Source organism: Vulpes vulpes, chromosome 7 (assembly GCF_048418805.1).
Source record: "Vulpes vulpes isolate BD-2025 chromosome 7, VulVul3, whole genome shotgun sequence".
NCBI classification, from domain to species: domain Eukaryota; kingdom Metazoa; phylum Chordata; class Mammalia; order Carnivora; family Canidae; genus Vulpes; species Vulpes vulpes.
The window spans coordinates 43,803,842-43,824,101 of NC_132786.1; the positions used below are offsets into that span (position 1 = coordinate 43,803,842).

A 20,260-nucleotide genomic window follows, 5' to 3' on the forward strand; every position below is an offset into this window, starting at 1 on the left:
GTGGGTTTATGGGAACTCTATTTTTTTTTGTATGCAATTTTTCTATAAACCTAAAACTTCCCTTAAAAAAGAAATCTATTTTAAAAAAGCTCCTCAATGATAAAGATCCTATTCTCCTAGTCATCATTTACTTTGAAATTAGGAAACAATAAGACTGCCTTCTTTTAAAATTTCTGTGTAAACTTGACAATCGAAGCTCTGGCTACTGCCATAAGGTGAAAGAAAAATGTTGCATGTATAAATTTTAAAGAGCCTGAACAATTTAGTTTATTAAGAACTAACAGCAGTCAGTTTATCTTGCACAAAATAGGATTTCTGACCTATCTGTGTATTATTAACTGTCACTTTCCAGGGTTTGGCCAGCTTTGGTTACCAGGGTATTTAAACTAGTTTGTTTTTCTTTGCCAGTCTTCCCATTCTCTTCGGTCTAAGATAGACACCATTCTTCATGTGATTTATGGTTGGGTAGAGTTTATAAATCCTCTGTTGTTCTTTTTTCTTTTATTTATTTATTTATTTTTTAAAATTTTTATTTATCCATGATAGTCACACAGAGATAGAGAGAGAGGCAGAGACACAGGCAGAGGGAGAAGCAGGCTCCATGCACCGGGAGCCTGAGGTGGGATTCGATCCCGGGTCTCCAGGATCGTGCCCTGGGCCAAAGGCAGGCGCCAAACCGCTGCGCCACCCAGGGATCCCTCTTTTTTCTTTTAAAGACTGTTTTCCTTTGGGACATAGAAACTTTCCTCAGGTACAGATAAATTAGTTTCAAAATGTTTTAGATCACAAAATAAACTGCATATAAGTCTACTGTTCATAGTAGGATGGCTATTGCTTTTGGTATACAAGAATTTGAGGAAGAAAACTATGCTCTGTTGTTTATTTTACAAATTCTACAAATAAAATATACACTATCACAATACCTGTCCTCCCAGTCTTCCCCACTGGCCCTGGGAATCCTCGAGCTCCAGGAAAGCCAATTGCTCCCCGATCACCTTTAAGACCTGGAGGACCTATGTGATTAATGAAGAAAAACACAGCAATAATAATTCATTTTTCATATAGATTTGTGAGTATAATGAAACAATTTAGTTTTGAATACTCAATAGGCAAACCTCCAAATGAAGGGATAATATTCCCAAAAGTTCATGTGTGCCGTTAATAAACAATACAAGTAATTGGCAGAAACATTTAGTGCATTTAGTACAATGTAAATATTCAATAAATAAACACACTGCTATTGTAAATAAAAACATATAAGAAAAAAAAATCTTGGAGTTTTAACTAGAAGGCTTATGCAATCCAGTTGGGAATCGTCAAATGGCAGAATTTTGCTATAGCTGAAAAGGTTAACTTTGAAATATACAAGGTAGAAACTGAATTCTTCAGATTTGTTCCCAAAAAAGCACAATTCAAGCAATGAGAAAAAAATTTATATTATTTATATATTTTATTTTATATATATATTTAAAAACTCAGGTCCTAATTCTGGAATATATTAATCTTTTTCTCATGCACTTGATTTTATGAATTCTATGACGATCCCAAACAATAATAAAACCATATATATACATGTGTGCATGTGTATAGTATATAAGGATTCATTTATGAGTACATATTATATAAATACAAACCCAGGTTTTATGTGCTTAAATGAAAGCTCATTCTCCACTCCCTTCATTACTATGGTGATCATGAAAATTGCATATAAAAGTGTTATTTTCCTGTTGAATAAAATATTTTATCCTGGAAACCAGCAGTTTGAAATAAACTATTGTAAAAATCTCATTTTATATGTTATTATCAGTTCACAGAGATCCCATTAATTCAATTTTCAGTTAATTCCTTGGTAAGTACATTAAGAAAAATTTAAAAATTATACATCTTCTTCCAATATCATATCAATCTTTAATATGTTGTCATTAGTTTACAAGTTCCAGGAGGTGGGACTTATACATATTAATTGAGTAAAAAGAGAAAAAAACTTTTCTTGAGGTGTATTCATATAGACACCTAAAATTGGGCTAACTGTTCTCTAAAAAATGTTAAATTTAAGTATATTCTAAATAGTTACGAAATATTATTCAGCCCAGTCTAAACTTTGATTCCAACAGATATTAAGCAGAGATCCAAAGCAATAAAATGATAAATTATGTTTAGAAATATTAGTAGTTACCCATCTCAATTGAATTACTCAATATATATTACTTTGCACATATATATTGATATATCATATGTAGTATTAAAAACATAAATGTACATGTATATATATACATGTGTATTACAATATATCCATATATCATCCATAAATATATTCATATATTGAATACACACACACACTCACACACTCTACTTTGTAATATATATTAGCTAAACTTCATAGCATACAGTCTAAGAGAGAACTAATATCACTTCTCAAGACAGGCTGATTGATTAACACTTATATCTTTCTTCATTGTCCAAGCAAAATAGGCAGATATCTGTACTCATAGTTATTAAGATCTGTCACTCAAATTTACATATAAAAACATTGACTCTAAATTCTCTTATTATTTTTTTAATCTTAGAACATTCCCCACTCTGTATAGAATGCTTCTTACTGGTGACTCCAATTTTTACCATTTCTCCACTAAATCAACAAAAACACACTGAGCACACATGTGCCAGTCCCTGTCCATTCTGGAGTTACAAAGGTTCTTATCTAAACAGATCTTCCAGTGTGGAGACACACCGCAAGAAAGTTAACAAATAAAGAAAGAAGGTAATTTTGGAGATTATAATTTTAGAAAAAAGGGAGAAATGCAATAGAAGATGCCTTGCTTTAGAGAGGGGGGAATCAAGAGGATCCTCTCCAAAGTTGGCTTACTGAGTACATTGCAGTGATACTCAGGATACAGCTGTTCAATTAGGAATTATGTCACATTGTCAATGGGCAAACAAATGAATCTATAAATGAAATACATGTGATACTTTGATAGAAATCACTTTATCACTAGACCTCTATTATGGGAGATGTTTAAGCAGACTCTGTATGGCCTATAGAGTTGTGTGACCTGTTCAATGATGTTTGAAAATATGACCCCTAAACATAAGTACCATGACTGAACTTTATTCCTAGAGATCAGATTCTCGGAACCTTTCCAGTGACAATTAGCTAATTTTCTACAATAATCTGTGGCAAGGGGAAGGAGTCTGGCACCTGCTGCCAACCCAGAGGCAACCTAAGTATTCAGAAGCCCAGTCCTGGAATGCTGGTGTTTCAAGAAACCTGACACATCATCTGTCATTTTGTAGAGGCAGGAACAGAAGACCAGAGAGATTCTACTATGTATGTAAAGTTAGTCTGATAATTATTCTCAAATCCAGGGTTTCCAGCTCTCTATTCAGGCTTCTTTCTGTGGTCTGGGAGATTGGTGAAGAGTATAGACTCTGCAATCATGCCACTTGGGTTCAAATACTTGTTCTGTCACTGACCAGCTGCTGATTGATCTCGGGTAAGTCATTTAACTTCCCTGTGCTTCTCTAAAATAGTGAATTGTTCATCCCTACATCGTAAGTTGGATGTGACAGTTAAGAGAGTTAATAAGCATAAAACACTTGGAAAAGTGCCTGCCTCATGATAAGTGATTTGCTCCTCTTCTTTTTTTCTCCTCCTTTAATTATTCTCCTTCTCCTACATGATACAATCATTGTTTTTACCAGCTTTTTGTCAAGGCTGCTAAATATAATTTTATTTAATGATATGTATATAGGTTGCAGACATTTTTGGATCCCTTGGCACAATGTGTACCTCCTGAAGAAACCTGCTTTCAACTCTCAGAGCAAGAATCTGCAGCCAGCAATATTCCTTACTCATGTATATTTAGGGAGCACGATCCTTGTTGAAGGCTAGAGGAGAGGTCTTTCTGGGCCACAGACTGGGAGAAGGGGTGGAGGTGGGATAAAGACATGAGTAGATATACAGATTAATGAAATATAGTCCTTGTCGTTCAGTAACCACAGTTAGGATGGACTTTATTTTCTTCTTCAGAAGCATGAATCCTATGGTGGAAAATTCAAGCCATGTAAGAAAAGTAAATGGCACTGGATGATGATTAAAACTGTACAGCTAATGGAGCCTTTGGTTCCCTTTTGAGGCATCTTCCCATGCCTCCAGGTCAGGCTACTCTGTTATTGATCCCAGTAGATAGAAACAGCCCAGCAGTTAGATGGTCTACAAAAAGGAAATCTTAGGATCGAACAAAACATCCTTTCTTGAAAGCATGCTTTCCTGAGGAAATAACCCAGAAAGTGGCCCCAAAGGATCACAGATGAGATTAGGAATCCTCGACCATAACATTCATCACCTACGGAATTACTTATCATACTGAGAGTGTTGAGAAGGCAGAAATTCTCTATTTCTGACTGAGTTTGGGATCCACAAGACCTTGTAGAGCAGCAGGCACAAGAAAGGTGCTTAATAAATGTGCTGTTGAGGAAAAGTCAGTAGGTCATTCTCCCTGGCCTGCTTCCAAGGAACTGCCACTCTGAAATAAATTTCTGTTGTTATTTTGAGATAAAGCAAGTTTTAACATAATGTCTAGCTCAGTACTTGAGTAACTATTGTAGTATATTTAATGTGTTCATCATTTAGGAGGACCACTAGAGTAATCCTTTAAGCTTCTCATGTTTATATCATGGTTGTCAATCTAGGGGACTTTGAGTTGGTCAAGCTGCGTTTAATGAGCTTAACTGGATGTACAGGTGGGGTTTGAATGAACTCACTGTAATCAGGAAGTAGAAATATCATGACTGCCCATCAAATATTCTTTACTTCCTGATTCCAGTACTTATTTAGGCAATCTGGCAGAGAAGAAAACAGAATGCAGTTATTAAATAGGGAAGAATCTATGAGGAGAGATGCCTGGTAACCTGAATACTTCTGTTGCAGTGCCCCAAACCTAATGGCAACTTAAAAATCTAAAGGAGTCAATTTATTCCCCAACAATGAAATCTCACTCTCTTATATGAGAAACTGCATAATGCCTATTTCTGTAAATGAGTATCACCAACAGCAACAGACTAAACTCTCACTCAAAGGATCAAAGCAGCTTTGCAACGGTATCTGTTTAGGGTGTTAACAAAAGCTGAAATTTTTAAATCCCTCTTTCTATTTCACACATCCATAATTCAGAAACAGCTGCAAAAGATGCTCCCAAGATGAAGGTTTGTACAGCAAGTTGTAGCCTGGACTGAACTTACACGGTTGAGTTAGAAAGCTTTGACAATTGTGGTTTGTAATGGAGGCGCTGAAAGACCTCTGACAGCTGACAGAACACTGGTTACTTCCCCTGCTATGACATGAATGCTCCATTGTGAAGATCTCCTGAGTGCTAGACAAGTAGAAAGACTTTTCTGAATAAAGAATCTTACTCAGCAGTATTTTCAAAGGCATAGCAACAACCCACCTGATATACTAATACACACACACACACACACGTTATAAAATTATATATAAATTTTATAAAATATGACATGTAAAGTTATATATATCTTTTTTTTAATATATATATCTTATATATATAATATAAATAGATATATAGATATATGTCAAGTAAACTTAAAAACATTTTAATATGGGCAGCCCCAGTGGGCAGTGGTTTGGTGCCACCTGCAGCCCAGGGTGTGATCCTGGAGGCCCCGGGATCGAGTCCCACGTCAGGCTCCCTGCATGGAGTCTGCTTCTCCCTCTGCCTGTGTCTCTGCCTCTCTCTCTCTTTCTGTGTCTTTTATGAATAAATAAAATATTAAAAAAATGTTTAATATGAACTATGCATTGGCTTTTTAAGCATAATCTTGTCAAGGTCAGAGACGTGTCAAATTCACCTTTCATTTTTAAACACTATTTTTCTGATGGAACCTGGGCTAGTCAACATATTGATTAGAAGGAAGAACATTTTATATAACCAAAAGACAGAATAATAGGATGAAGTACATGGTATTTAGATATGTTTTTGGCAGTACAAACCATTCTAGTTATAATTAAGCCATGCAGTATACTCCACACTTTCAAAGGGTATGTGGGTATTTGATTTGTAGCCAAGGATAACATGACAATCATGCTGTTGCTACTGTCTCCTCTATTTTTGTGAGAGCAAGTAAAGTTCACGCTCTTTCTCCTTTTCTGTCTTCTATTATCTTCTCTCAAAATATTGCTTTCAAGATTACAACATCAACTGAGGAAAATAATTTAAAACAATTTTGCTCTAAGTAAGATACAGAGAGTAGCTGACAGTAAAGGTAAAAGTCATCTGTATTCTAGTTGATATTTAGATTTAAATTTCTTGGTTTTAAGCAGATATATTCCAGTTAAGGAGTATATAAGGAATTTAATCCAATTTCCTTTGGTGTGTGTGTGTGCGTGTGTGTATGATATGCAAATATAGTCACTGTGAAGATGATTTTCACATTCTCATTCTCATGTGACCTAAAGCTAGGTCTGCCATATACTGTGTGCGTTGATAACATAGATAGAATTAGCACTCCCCAGACATATGAAAAAACCCCTGTGGTTTTGGCTAAAGCATTTAACTTTCTTTGAAAAGCAAAAGTCAGTTACATTTGGTACATTATAGTGATGAGGCTGCTGGAAAACACTTAATATCCCCTTTAACACACACAATACAGACACACACATACACTCCACAGGAGATGAATCGAATAGCAATTTCCCCCTACACACATATATGGATGAATATTATCTGGCCCTGAGGGATATGATTAAGTCGATACTATTGCCATACCTATTGCACCTGGCACGCCTCGTGGACCACTTTCTCCAGTGGATCCTCTATCCCCTTTTTCACCTGGGGGTCCGGGAGGACCTTTAAAAAATAAATGACAATTACTGATTACAGTTTTAAAACATAGGTAAAATAAATATGTCATGTTTCAAGACAGTTCTTTAAATAAATTCAGTCTTCTATTTGTTATGCAATAACATAGAATGAGTTAAGAATTACCTTCCTGAATGGAGGTGTGCCCTTCTATAAAGGAGTGCAGTGCCCTATACGGGTAAGGGTGAGATAGCCTTAGAATCGACAACCTAATTATAGATTACATATTTATGTGTGCCTATCACTTTTTTAGGTGCTTAGAACCCAGGAGCAGAGAAAAGACACTGAGTCTTTAGGGTTTTTTTTTGTTTCTTTTTTTTTTTTTAAGGTTCTTAGAAGCCAGGAGCAGAGAAAAGACACTGAGTCAATGATGGCATAAGCTCACCTTAGTGTTATGTGCATACTAAGTGGAGATTTCACAATATTTACTTAGATGCTGTGTGGAAAATGTGCAATCATGTATGTATAAATCATATGTGATCCACACACAGTAGACCACAAAACCCATACTGTTAAAAATGACAAACTCAGACACTTCTCAGAGATCCAGATCAGCAGGATGGTTAAAAAGCCTTTGAGACAGTAGGATTTGAAAGATAATTTGAAGAATGGATAGAATGAGATGAAAGAGAATTCTGGGTAAGAGGGAGAGACTTTGGGAAAGGGAGGGAGGTGGAAATGAGTAAAAGAATGCTTTTCAAGTAAAATATAGTTGACTCTTGAACAGCATGGGTTTGGATGGTGGGTCCTCTGATACACAGATTTTTTTCGACAAATACAGTACTGCAAATGTATTTTCTCTTGCTTATGATTTTCTTAATGACATTTCTTTTTTGCTGGCTTTGTTTAAGAATATGGCATATCAGACATAGCATACAAAATATGTGTGAATTGACTGTTTCTGTTAAGGCTTCTGGTCAACAGTAGGCTATTAGTCATAAGGTGCTGGAGGAATCAGAAGTTAAATACCCCTTTTCAAGGGCACAAGGAGTCAGTGCCCCAACCTCTGCATTGTTCAACTAGAGTTGTAGTAATTTGTTGTATTAAGTAGTATCCCTAAATAGATATAGATATTATAAAATCAGTTGGAGAGGTTGTTGGGAAAATTCTGACTACCTGGCCTCACAATTTCCCAAGTGTTCCCTGAGTACTGAATTTAATCAATACCGATTTAGTCATTTGAATTTTCTGTGCCCAGCAAAATGGATATCCCGTGATCACTTCTTTAGAAAAGACGGCACTTTGGAACTCAAAGGTAACCCTGCTAGTATTCCCTTTCTACACAGACTGCACAGGACAAGTATTAATACCTTCACTTAAAGCAGAACACTTTGCAATTTTCTTTTCAATGCCAAGAGGAAAACACAGGTTGGATATACCACAGAATAATAAATAGCAATGTTTTAAAACAAGTATTTTCCTTTTATAAAGATTTTATTTATTTATTCATGAGAGATACAGAGAGAGGCAGAGATACAGGCAGAGGGAGAAGCAGGCTCCCTGCATCGAGCCTGATGCAGGACTCGATCCCAGGACCCCTGGATCATGACCTGAGCCGATGGCAGATACTCAACCACTGAGCCACCCAGGTGCTCTAAAATGGTTATTTTCAATCGCCATGGTTCGACTGAATACATGGCCCAAGGATGATACACAAGTATATTTAGTACCACTAGTTGCAGAGCACTTGCTTGCAAATTTTAATCAGGTGGGGAAATAAAATACCTCAAGAATGTGAAGAGAGGGCAACATGAGTAGATAAAGATTATCTCATGGAAAACTATATTCTGTTCATGTTATTTCCTTTCAAGTCCCATCCCTGCTTCTGTCCATTTTTTCTGATCTGTTCCATTTTTCAAGGTCCAATTTAGATTTTAGAACCTTCCTTCCCTGGTTACTTGATTTTTAAGACATCACTGTTCTTCTCAATGGCACATTGCCCCTTTCACTTCAAATGCAACATGGGTAAGTAATATTTTATTGTATTTTCATTACAAAAGCAACTCTACTTATTACAGGAAATACAAAAACCTAGAAAAAATATAACTCAGAATTTGATCATCTTAAGAGACTAACCATTAACATTCATTTCTCGTGTGTGTACCTGCACTTTTTGTTTTGTTTTGTTTGGCTTTTAATTTTTTTTTTACATAATCATGCAAATTCCTGTAAGCTATTGCTTAATATCAGAGACATATATTTAGATGTTGCATAAGAAACGTCACTCTTCTACATCAGTGAGAATCTGTATGAATCTCCCATTCCACAAAAAATGCAGATCTTCCCCACAGCAGGGGGTTGCACTGCCACCACCACGAACCCTGCTGCAGTTCATTCATCTCTACACAGTAATGAAGTTAAGGGCAAGTAAGAAAGACTCAATTTGCAGCCTGTATTTTGCTGAGCAAATTGAAAGGAAGCAAAGCCACAGTTCTCAAGGGTGGTGTCTTGGGGAAAAAAGAAAAAGAAGTGCACAAGGAAAGATTTTGATATAGTAATTAGAGCTCTAAAGCAAGACACAGATATTCCAGGAAAAAGCAGAATGTGCGAGACAAGAAACAAGAGACTCACAGACTAGATCACAGTTCTTAGCCTCTGTGGTTAGGAGTTTTCACCGTTTATTCAGCCAGTGAGAAGTGGAACTCTTTCATAAACACTTCCCTTTCAATTATTTTGCAGGTAACTCTGTAGAATAACTGCCTATAGCTCTAATGTTGGAGAAGTAATTTCAATCATAACAAATACATGCATTATTTTATATAAATCTGAGTAAGATCCCTCTCTGTATTTTCATATAAAATCCTGATACCAGTTTTCTAAATCCCAGAGTAAGAAAACCAGGTACGCCTTACAGAACTCTAACTAGGTGTGTTTGCTATTACATTTTTATTGTTATTTTATTCTTCATGCAACATTAATCTCACTTATTATGTTTCATTTTTATACATTGTTGTATCTCTTCTACTGCCTACAACAAAATCTGGCAAGTATCTCAATAAATATTTTTAGTGTCTTTTACATATTTTGGGGGGATAGAAGTACACAGATCATAAACCAGTTTTCTCTTGGTTTTGTGTGTAGAACTTTTGAGAACACGGTCAACATGATGCTATCATGCTACCTTCTAAAAGTGGTGTCCTCTCCGTGCCTGTTGTAGGTCACATCCTAATCATCCTGTACTTGGACCAGGCTAGAGATTTTTATCTGGCTTGAATGTATTGTGTCAATTTCACCCTCATATTTCCTGCAGTTCCAGCTTTTAAAAAAAATAGTACCTCCATCAACTATATATAGAAATATAGCTATCTATTCTGCTATGTTATAGAAGAAAAAATGAAAAACTTAAAGTCAGGAGACTTGGTGTCTTTGCAGTCACCTTCTTTGTTCTGAATTACTATCAAGCCTTAAGAATTCACACTATTTTTCTTCAAATTTAATACCTTCTAACTGCAAAGTTACAGGGATAATTCGTAAATGCTACAGCAATAATTTGCCATGGACAATTCCCTCTATAAAACACACATACAAAATCCACTACTTAGATCCCTCTCTATGATTTTTTAAAGAAAGCTTAGTAGGAAACTGAGATTTCTACATAGCCACAAAAAAGAACTGATTTAGAATACTCAGTAACCATAAATATCAGAGATAAAAATTACGTAGTTCACTAGAAAAGCAAACCTAGGCATATCCTATCATTTAAAATCCTCAGATGATACCAAAGAACTAATAATATCTGCCTAAATTTCCAGAGCTATGCTTCTCTGTGTCCTATTCATGATGATCATACATTTTCTACTTCATTCTTAATCTTTCCTTGTCATCATAAAAATCTACCAAATCTTCTAGGCTATTGCTGCTTAAACCTGCCTCTCTCTCTCTCGCTCTCTTTTTTTTTTTTTTTTTTTTACTTTTCATGCTTGTTGTCTTAGATACCTTTAAATCTGGAAAAAGACTTAAAGATTTCTTAGTCAAACATACATATAGAGGGATCAGAGAGTGTAAATTGTCCAAGGTCTTAACGCTAGTTGGTTAAAACCAGAACTAGACCACTTCTTTCCTGACATTCTAGGCTATCCTATTCCAAACTTAACTGACTTCATTTCTGGCATCTGTTTTTCCATTATTCCTGGAATGAATTGTTGTCTCCTTTATCTTCATGATTACTTAGCAATCGTTAATATCAAAACAGGGGACACAAAGATGGCTAATCCTACAACCAAAAAATGATAAGGCACTCATTAATTTGTATGATTTGTTTTTCTTGGGTTATAGTTTCACAAGTATTTATTAAAAATTTGTTTTATGCCTAGATGTAGTAGAGAATATAAAAAATAGCCCCTAATGTTAAGGGATGTATTGTTTTCAAGAAGAGGTAACACTGCACTAGAAGACAATGTGAGATACTTCTAGATATGACTATCATGTGAAGATTTCTCTTACTAAAGAATACCTAGTGTACAATATTAAGCAAGACATAAATGTCAGAAAGAGTATAACTCTGATGGAACTAGAGAAGTATTCACGTTAGTTGGACATTAAATGAGAGATACGGCATTTTTAGATAGAAGTAGAAGAGAAGGTATTTCAAGTGAAGGCAAGGCATGAGGTAGGATGTCAAAAGTACTGGATATGTTAGAATCACAGTTAAATCACTTGAAGTATTTGGCATTAAAAAGAGAAAATGGAGGGAATTAGGTATTTAAAAGTGGTTAAAAGATACATTATAGAAGATTCCGAGTGCCACACAGAGAAATGTAGAATGAGGAAGTGATAGGCTTATAATCTAGGGTTTCTCTTTAGGAGGACTGGATTTTCACAAGAGTGCAGTTAGGATTACAGTCTGAAAGAAAAAAAAAACAAGGAAGGAAATGATTGGGAGACTTTTCCAATAATAGTCTGGTAGAGCAGTGGTAAGAAAAGTTTACACAAGAATGTAAAGAAGCAATAAGGGGATAGGGAATATAGAACCTAAGAACTAACAGTAGTCTTGGAAGAAAGAATAAAAACAATTAAAATTCTTATGCTGGAAATCTGGAAAAATGACCCTGTCATTACAAAGCATGACTCAATAAAAAGAAAGTGCTAGTTTCACTTATTTATTCAACATATATATATTTGCTCACCCACTATATAGCAGGCACTCTAACAGGTGCTGGGCAGAGAGAGAGAGAGGAGAGAGGAGAAACCCCACCTCAGGGAACTCACACGCTATTAGAGAAGATGTATGCTAAACAAATGAGACAATGTAGATATGGAACAATTTCATGAAGTGCTAAGTATTGTGAGGAAGTTAAAGCAAACGATGACATAGAGGGATGGTGGAGGAAAAATTGACCTCTAAAAAGGTATTTTTGAGTGCATCCAAGAAGGAGTGGACTTTTAAGAGAACATTTCAAGAGAGAAGGTGAGAGTGCAGTGCACATTATAGACAGTAAGACATGAAACTAACACTTCCTCCCTAGTCATTTATACTTTTGTTTCACTTTCATTTTTCCAGATTTCCAAGCTAGACAGAGGGAATGCCAGAGGGGAAATGGGAAAATGAGAGCAGGTTAGTAGATGGGTTCCAGACTAGGTAGGAATTTAGATTTATTCCAAGTCAATGGCAAAAATACTGGATAGGCTTAAGCAGGAGAGCTAAAACATTTACAAACTTCTTAAAATACCACTCTTTTGCTCTTTATAACGTAGAATGAGTTAAAAGTCGAATCAAGGAGAACAAATAAGAAGTAGATGTAGTGCATCAGACAAGTATAGTTGCTTGAATCAGAGTAGTAGCAGAGGAAATAGTGAGAAGTGGTTTTATTTGACATATTGTGTGCAAGAAGAATTAACAGGACTCATAGATGGATAGGATGGAGGAAGTGATGGAAAGACATTAAAGGCAGTTTCCGAGATCTAGTGGGTAACTAGCTGGATAATGATTTGGCTGATATACAAGGCTGAGTAAGCAACAGATTGGGGGAGTAAATGGGGTAGGATGCTCAAGAATTAAGAGTTTGGTTTTGGATGTATAAAATTGTGGGTATTTATTTGAAATCCAAAATGGAGTTGTCTAATTGTTAGAGGGAATGCTGATTAATTCAAATTTTTCTTTATCATCTGTTTTAATGTAATAATTTAAAAATACATGCAACATATTCCATGTAAGTAAGATGTAAAGAACAATAATGAAGAGAATACCTCTGCAATGTCACAAACCATGAAATAGGTCTCTATTTAGGTGCTCCCCAATCCCATTCATCTTCTTCCTTTTTAAGGTTAAACATTAACCTGAATTTTATATTTCTCACCCAATTTTCTGCACTTTAAAAGCCACCATTCTAATTACATATGTCTGTAGCTATAAAAACACGCTACTTGCTTTTGCTAAACTGTGATAATTAGGAACAAAAATTGCATTATATATAATTTTTGGGATTTGCTTTAAATTTTTTTTCTTGTTAATACTTGGATAGCAGACTTAAAATATTGCTCCCTAGTGTTATATAATAAAAAAATGGGATCCCTGGGTGGCGCATCGGTTTAGCGCCTGCCTTTGGCCCAGGGCGCGATCCTGGAGACCCGGGATCGAATCCCACGTCGGGCTCCCGGTGCATGGAGCCTGCTTCTCCCTCTGCCTATGTCTCTCTCTCTCTCTCTCTCTCTGTGACTATCATAAATAAATAAAAAATTAAAAAAAAAATAAAATAAAAATAAAAAAATCTCATGGATTTCTATTTATTATTAATCCAATAAAAATATTAAAATTATAAATCAGAGTTTAACAGACATGGAAGCTAAAATAAGAGGATCTAAGATTAATTTAATTTGAATTACAGAAGAAAGAATGGAGACAGTTGTAAAGAAACAGAATTCAGAGAGACTGAACCTGACAACTTTCCTGAATTTATGAAGGATTTAGATCTACAAATATAAGAAGTAAAAAAGCAAAATGAATAAATTATCAATATAAAAACACAATTTGTGAAATTGCAGGTAATAAAGATAAGAAGAATGACAAGCAGATTGGCAGTCATTTTTAAAACAGCAAGAAAAGCCAAAAGCCAGGGAAATATCTTCAAAATACTGATAGAAATAACCAGAATAGCTGTCAACCTAAGAAATACGTATGTAGTAGAACAATTTTAAACAGCAAGGACAAAAATAGAGAAAATGAAATCAAAAGGTCTTACCTTTTGGACTTTCACTAAATGAACCTCCAAGAGATATACTTTAGGAAGAAGGAAAATGATCCCAGAAGTGATGTCTGAGGTGCATTTAGAAAAAAGGAAAATTGAATCTATGTACAAATTTTAATGTGGTCTATATAATGTAAGAAAAATAATACTGACTCTTGTTTTTTTTAAAAAACTACACAAACAGAATAAAGTATACTCAAAAACAGAAGATCAGGGAAAGGAGTCATTAGATAAATTTTTAAGTTCTCTGTATATTTGGGATCAAGGTAAAGATATTGATCAACTTTAGACTTTGTTAGATAAAGTTCAAGGACAATCATCAACAAAATAGAAATAGATTAGAAAGTCTCCAAAATCTTTTTGGTGCCTTTGGCAGAAGGAAAATTCAATGAGAAAAATCTTAATCAATCCAAAAGTGGACAAGAAAGGAAAGCAAACGGAACATAAAACTGGACAAAAACAGCACAAAATAAGATGGTAGAAATAAGTAGGGTGAAAAGAAATGGCTAGATTGTACATTTTAAAAAAAGTGTTCTTAGGGTGCCTGGCTGGCTCTTGATCTGCAACTCTTGATCTCAGGGTTGTGAGTTTGAGCCCCATGTTGGGTATAGAGGTTACTTAGAATTAAAATCTTAAAAAAATTTTTTTAAATCAATCAATCAATAAATGTGTTCTTTATATAAGACAAGCCTAAAACAATGTAAAATATGAGAAAATATTTAAAATGGAAATAAAAGCGATGCCTGAGTGGCTCAGTGGTTGAGCATCTGCCTTCGGCTCAGGGCGTGATCCCACAGTTCCAGGATCGAGTCCACATCAGGCTCCCTGCATGGAGCCTGCTTCTCCCTCTGCCTATGCCTCTGCCTGCCTCCCTCTCTGTATCTCTCATGAATAAATAAATAAAATCTTTAAAAAGAAAAAAATAATAAAATGGAAATAAAAGCTAGAGTAAAAATATATATGATGTGTATATTAAATTACCATGGTTTATCAACACGGACTAAAGAAGAAACTTGGCAAATTTATTATCATTTTGTTATACTATAGAGTTCAAAGACCTTTCTAACTAATACTACAGTCAGGTAAGAAATAAAGAATCTGGAAGTTTTGAAAAAAAGAATTAACAAGATTGATTTGTGGATAGGTAGAGAATTTGATGTCTTACAGAAAACTTCTATTCATGTACATTAATATTGAGTATTTTAAACAATGACTCATAAGACCTTAAAGATATTGGGCGCGATCCTGGAGACCCGGGATCAAATCCCACGTCGGGCTCCCGGTGCATGGAGCCTGCTTCTCCCTCTGCCTGTGTCTCTGCCTCTCTCTCTCTCTGTGTGACTATCATAAATAAATAAAAATTAAAAATATATATATATATATAAAAAAAAAAGGGATCCCTGGGTGGCGCAGCGGTTTGGCGCCTGCCTTTGGCCCAGGGCGCGATCCTGGAGACCCGGGATCGAATCCCACGTCGGGCTCCCGGTGCATGGAGCCTGCTTCTCCCTCTGCCTGTGTCTCTGCCTCTCTCTCTCTCTGTGTGACTATCATAAATAAATAAAAATTAAAAAAATATATATAAAAAAAAAATAAAAAAAAGACCTTAAAGATATTTTTTAAAATCACTTTCCATTAAAGAATACCATGATACTGTTATCTTGCCATATCTTGATAAGATTCAAAATTCCTCTCTCTGGACATTTGTATGCTCAAGAACTATTTTACACCACAAGATTTCAAACGCCAACTCTGCACATAACAGTATATTTTAATATATTGTTTTCTGGAGGAATGAGAAAATATTTTACCTTGAATTAAAGTGATATTTTTCAACGTCTGAGAGTGTTCCCAATCTTTCAGTCTGAGATCATTAGTGATGTTATTCAGTAGTTTCACTTCTCCTTTTATTTCCTGTTCCAAATTCACTTGTTTTTCTTTCATAGACATAATTTCTGCTGATGCATTGTACAGATGCTCTTCTAATCTACTCATGTCCTGTGAAACATAAGCAAGCACCCACAATTTTTATTACACACATAATTATAAAATATGTAAGTTTAAGAAACCCTTGAAGCCAGGTTTTTCAAAAGCAAAATTACAGAATATTACAGAATAAAAATATGGAAGTTAGAGAACAGTCTTGAAACAGTAAGTTTTTGGTTTTGAAGTATTTCCTCTTTTAACTGAATGGCTGAATTGTTACACACCCTGTTCCTTCAAAATTAGTTAAATATACCTAGGGTATTCTTCAATTCCTAAATATATAGATGTCAAAATGCTAAAAAGGAAATAAAAAAAATTGTAGGATTCTTAATTTATCAAAACTGAAATTTTTTTGTAGTGAAATTAGAGTAGCTACATATTCCAATATGTGAATTTGATAGAATTTATATATTAAACTGTTTTATAGGAATAATAAAGTTTAATGTCATTATTCTCAGTGGTAATGATAAATATTTCAGGATAGTTTTCACATTCAGTAAACTCTCAATTAGAATTTAATGTCTTACTTTTAATTTTTTTTTAAAAAATTATTTATTTGAGAGAGAGAGAGAGAGAATGAGAGCGAGAGAGAGCAGGAGCATGGGGGGGGGGGCAGCGGGAAAGGGAGATGCACACCCCCCACTGAGCAGAGAGCCTGAAGCAGGCCAATCTCAGCATCCTGGGATTACAACCTGAGCCGAAGGGAGATCCAGCTGCCCCTCTTACTTTCAGTTTTTACTAACTCTGTGAAATTTCATTATTACTTTATGTTTTCATATACATATATATTTTGTGTGTATTTATATACATACAAGCATACATAGATTGTGAACAGAAAAGATCATAATGCTTTCATTTTCCACTCAATAATATATTAAGGATATTTACCTATGAAAATATTTAGAGACTGCCTTATTTTCAGTAACTTAGTGGAATTATATTTATGTATTTTTCATAATTTAAGATTCCTAGAGATTTCAGTTTTAGCTGCATACTTTTTTTTTTTTACATCTTTAAAGCAATGCTACAACATTGCATATATATTAACATATTTGTACAAGTGCTTCTAGAGGACAGCTTCCTGGAAGCAGATCCAATCAGAGGAACTAAATATTCAACTTTTTGTTCAGTACTGCTGCAGTGCCCCCAAATATATGGCACTATTTTTTTAAATCTTACTAACTATATATCAGTGCCTATTTTTGTGCTCAAATGCTCAAACCTTCAATATATTTAAGTTTGCAGAGTTAAGAGTAAATATATAAAGTCATTCTACTTACTTTGCTTTTCAAATTATGATGAAGCTAAGTATACAGTCATAAAGTTTTTGACAATGTTTGTTTTTATTACTTTTCCTTTCAAGACTTTGGCTTGGTTTTCCTTTGGGTGTTGGTCTGTTTCTGATGTAGGAAACCTCTTCCATTCTGGTTACATTTTCTGTCCCTCCGTTCTACTCTTTTTTTTTTTTATTAAAGATTTTATTTGTTTGTTCATGAGTGACACAAAGAGAGGCAGAGACATGGGCAGAGGGAGAAGGAGGCTCCCTGCAGGGGAGCCTGATACAGGACTCGATCCCAGAAGCCCGATATTATGACCCGAGCCAAAGGCAGATGCTCAACCACTGAGCCTCCCAGGTGCCCTGCTCTGTTCTACCTTTATTGCATATTCTGTCTTCACGGTATGCTATCAACTTTTACAAGGACATTTCTGCTTAACTGCTGATATCTTCTCATTTCCCACTGGCAGATAGAAATAAGCCAGGGCATTTTGCTCCCTAATCTAGGTACAAAGAGAATATTACACTTGCCTTGGCTGGACTGGACAAGTTGAGGTGAAGGGGGGCAAGGCAAGTCAGGGTGTAGAGTCTTTGAAAAGAAATGAACAGATATCTAGATTTTCCTCTTCAGTGGCACTCCACTCAAGCAGAGAACCTTATGAGTTTTTACTGTTCTAACTGTGCCTTCCCCCATCCAAACCCTATTCTGTTATCTCTACTCTGTCTCCTCCTTCCTTGGCTATTTGGCATTTTCCATACAATATGATATAAGTCATGATAATGAAAGGTATAGTACAGGGAATATAGTCAGTAACATTGTGATAATGTATGGAGACAGATGGTGACTACATTTATTGTGGTGAGTACTGAGTCAATGTATAGAACGTCAAATCACTATATTGTACACCTGAGACTCATATAACATTTAAAATAAGTACAATTTGGAAAAACATGTATAAAGCATGGATGTGAGCATGGGTGTTTGTAAAGCACAGCAACATAAAAATTATGCTCAACTTCATTTGAGTGGCTACAGATTGCTTCCGGTATATTAGGTAGTTCCAGATATCCACATAACAGAGGGCAGGGGACTAGTAGTTGATTTCGCTACCAAAAAACCAGGACTTGCCCATGTTTTTCATACACAAAGCTGAAGCTGCCTTTTTATTCCCTTTTTTGAAAACTGCATATGGGGCTCATATTACCCAGATTTCACTTGAAGTGATTTTTATTGAGAAGAGGGAAAGTTCACTTTTTTTAAAGTCTATTTGGCATCCATACACACTGTACATACTCTACCATCAGGAGCCCTGCTGGAAACTGGCATTTAATCTTGCAGTCTTACAGTCCTTTCTATGAACAATGGACATGATGAATTCTCACCTCTCTCTTTTCTTTTGTGCTAGTGTACTTTTTTCCCTCAAACTGATGTTTGGTCTGTCCTTGATAGGCATCATGCTGGTATCACTTATAAGCCTTTCCCTCAGACAACATTTACTGATTCAGGCATTCACTTAATTTACTTATTCTTGCAATGGGCTAGAGATTCAAAGATGAATAAATTTGTTTAAGCAATGGGGATGAGAGTCTGAATATTGTTTTCAATGAGCACATGTGTGTATGCACACACACACACACATCCATGCACATACACTAGTACTGACCTGGTTTCTAAATCTCTACAAGTGATTACTGCCTAAAAAAAATAGCTTTGGAAGTCCCTCCATTCCCTTGTACTTTCATTTCTAATGCTGGGACCCCCTCCAAAACATGAGTGCAATCTATCCAAATTCAAACAATTCACTGATTATCATATTTTGATTATTTACAATAATTATCACTTCAAACATGTTCAGGATTTCTACTGAACTATTCTTCCAAATAGTTTCCAATTTAGTTTCAACTCTTGATGTGAGCTCACAGATATCCTATAGTCTCTACTGACTCTAGAGCATTAGCAGTACCAAATACATCCTGTCTTCCCATCTGGCCCATCTTCTCTCGCTCTCTCCTCACCCTGTCTCACTGCTCTTCTGTTTTTACATAAAATGATATTTCTTCTCCCTCTTTCCTTCCTACTTAATCAGTTATTACTTTTATAACTGAAATTTTATTTATCTGTCTTCCATATTCTTCTGCCCTGTTGACACTTACTACTTTGTGAATCTCTCTACCCTTCCATAGCTTAAGTCTTTGGTATTCCAATAGTAATTGATATACTTAGATACTTGTTAATAGTGTGGGAAACAGTCAGATTTTGGAATAGGTGACCTGGAATAAACACAGAATATCAAGGCTGGTGTTGGGATGACATTTACAACAAAATCCCCATATTCATATAGCCATGCCATTGTCTTCTGATATCTTAAAACCAGGATCATGTGAAATTCAAAAGTTCTGAGTGATTGTACCTTACAAATAAAGGATGTACACTATTCCTTCTTACCCTGTTTTGTCTAGTCAATAGTTTAGTTGGTTTTTACCTGATGTTATAATTTTAGAGGTTTATTATTAGTAAGTGACATTCTTTTTCAAAAATCACTACCGTTAATACTGTCTCCATATAGAAAGCAATTTCCTTAATCAAAAATGAGTTATTCAAATTAAATTCTACTACCAAGATGCCAATGTTGCTTAGCTAATAGTGGACATTTTATAGGCTTCATGTTAATTATGATCTTAGGTCTCAGATATTTGATAATACAAAGATTGTTGTTTCACAAGAGTAGTTAAATTTTAGTTGTGCTTATTTTTTATGGTATGGAATAGCTATAATTATTTAACAACAACAACAATACAATTTCAAAATAAGGGATTTGCTTCTTAATTTCTTTCTCATCAGTACAAGGTAATCCAGCCAGTTGGCCACAGAATAGTCTATAGCAGAGGTGAGAAAATTATGGTCCATGGGCTGAAGTCTGTTTTTGTAAATAACTAGATCA

The 20,260-nt window shown here is 35.2% G+C and overlaps 1 protein-coding gene across 4 annotated transcripts in view; it reads right to left on the reverse strand.

Moving 5' to 3' along the window:
* MSR1 (macrophage scavenger receptor 1) overlaps nt 1-20,260 on the reverse strand; it is a 79,984-nt gene that overhangs the window by 38,420 nt on the left and 21,304 nt on the right. For all 4 annotated transcript variants that reach the window (XM_025984569.2, XM_072763612.1, XM_025984570.2 and 1 more), the window contains exons 6-8: nt 15,868-16,054; nt 6,783-6,863; nt 924-1,013 (exon numbers count right to left, since the gene is read on the reverse strand). In XM_025984569.2, the coding sequence (XP_025840354.1) occupies nt 924-1,013; nt 6,783-6,863; nt 15,868-16,054 (358 nt within the window). The remainder of the gene's footprint in view (nt 1-923; nt 1,014-6,782; nt 6,864-15,867; nt 16,055-20,260) is intronic.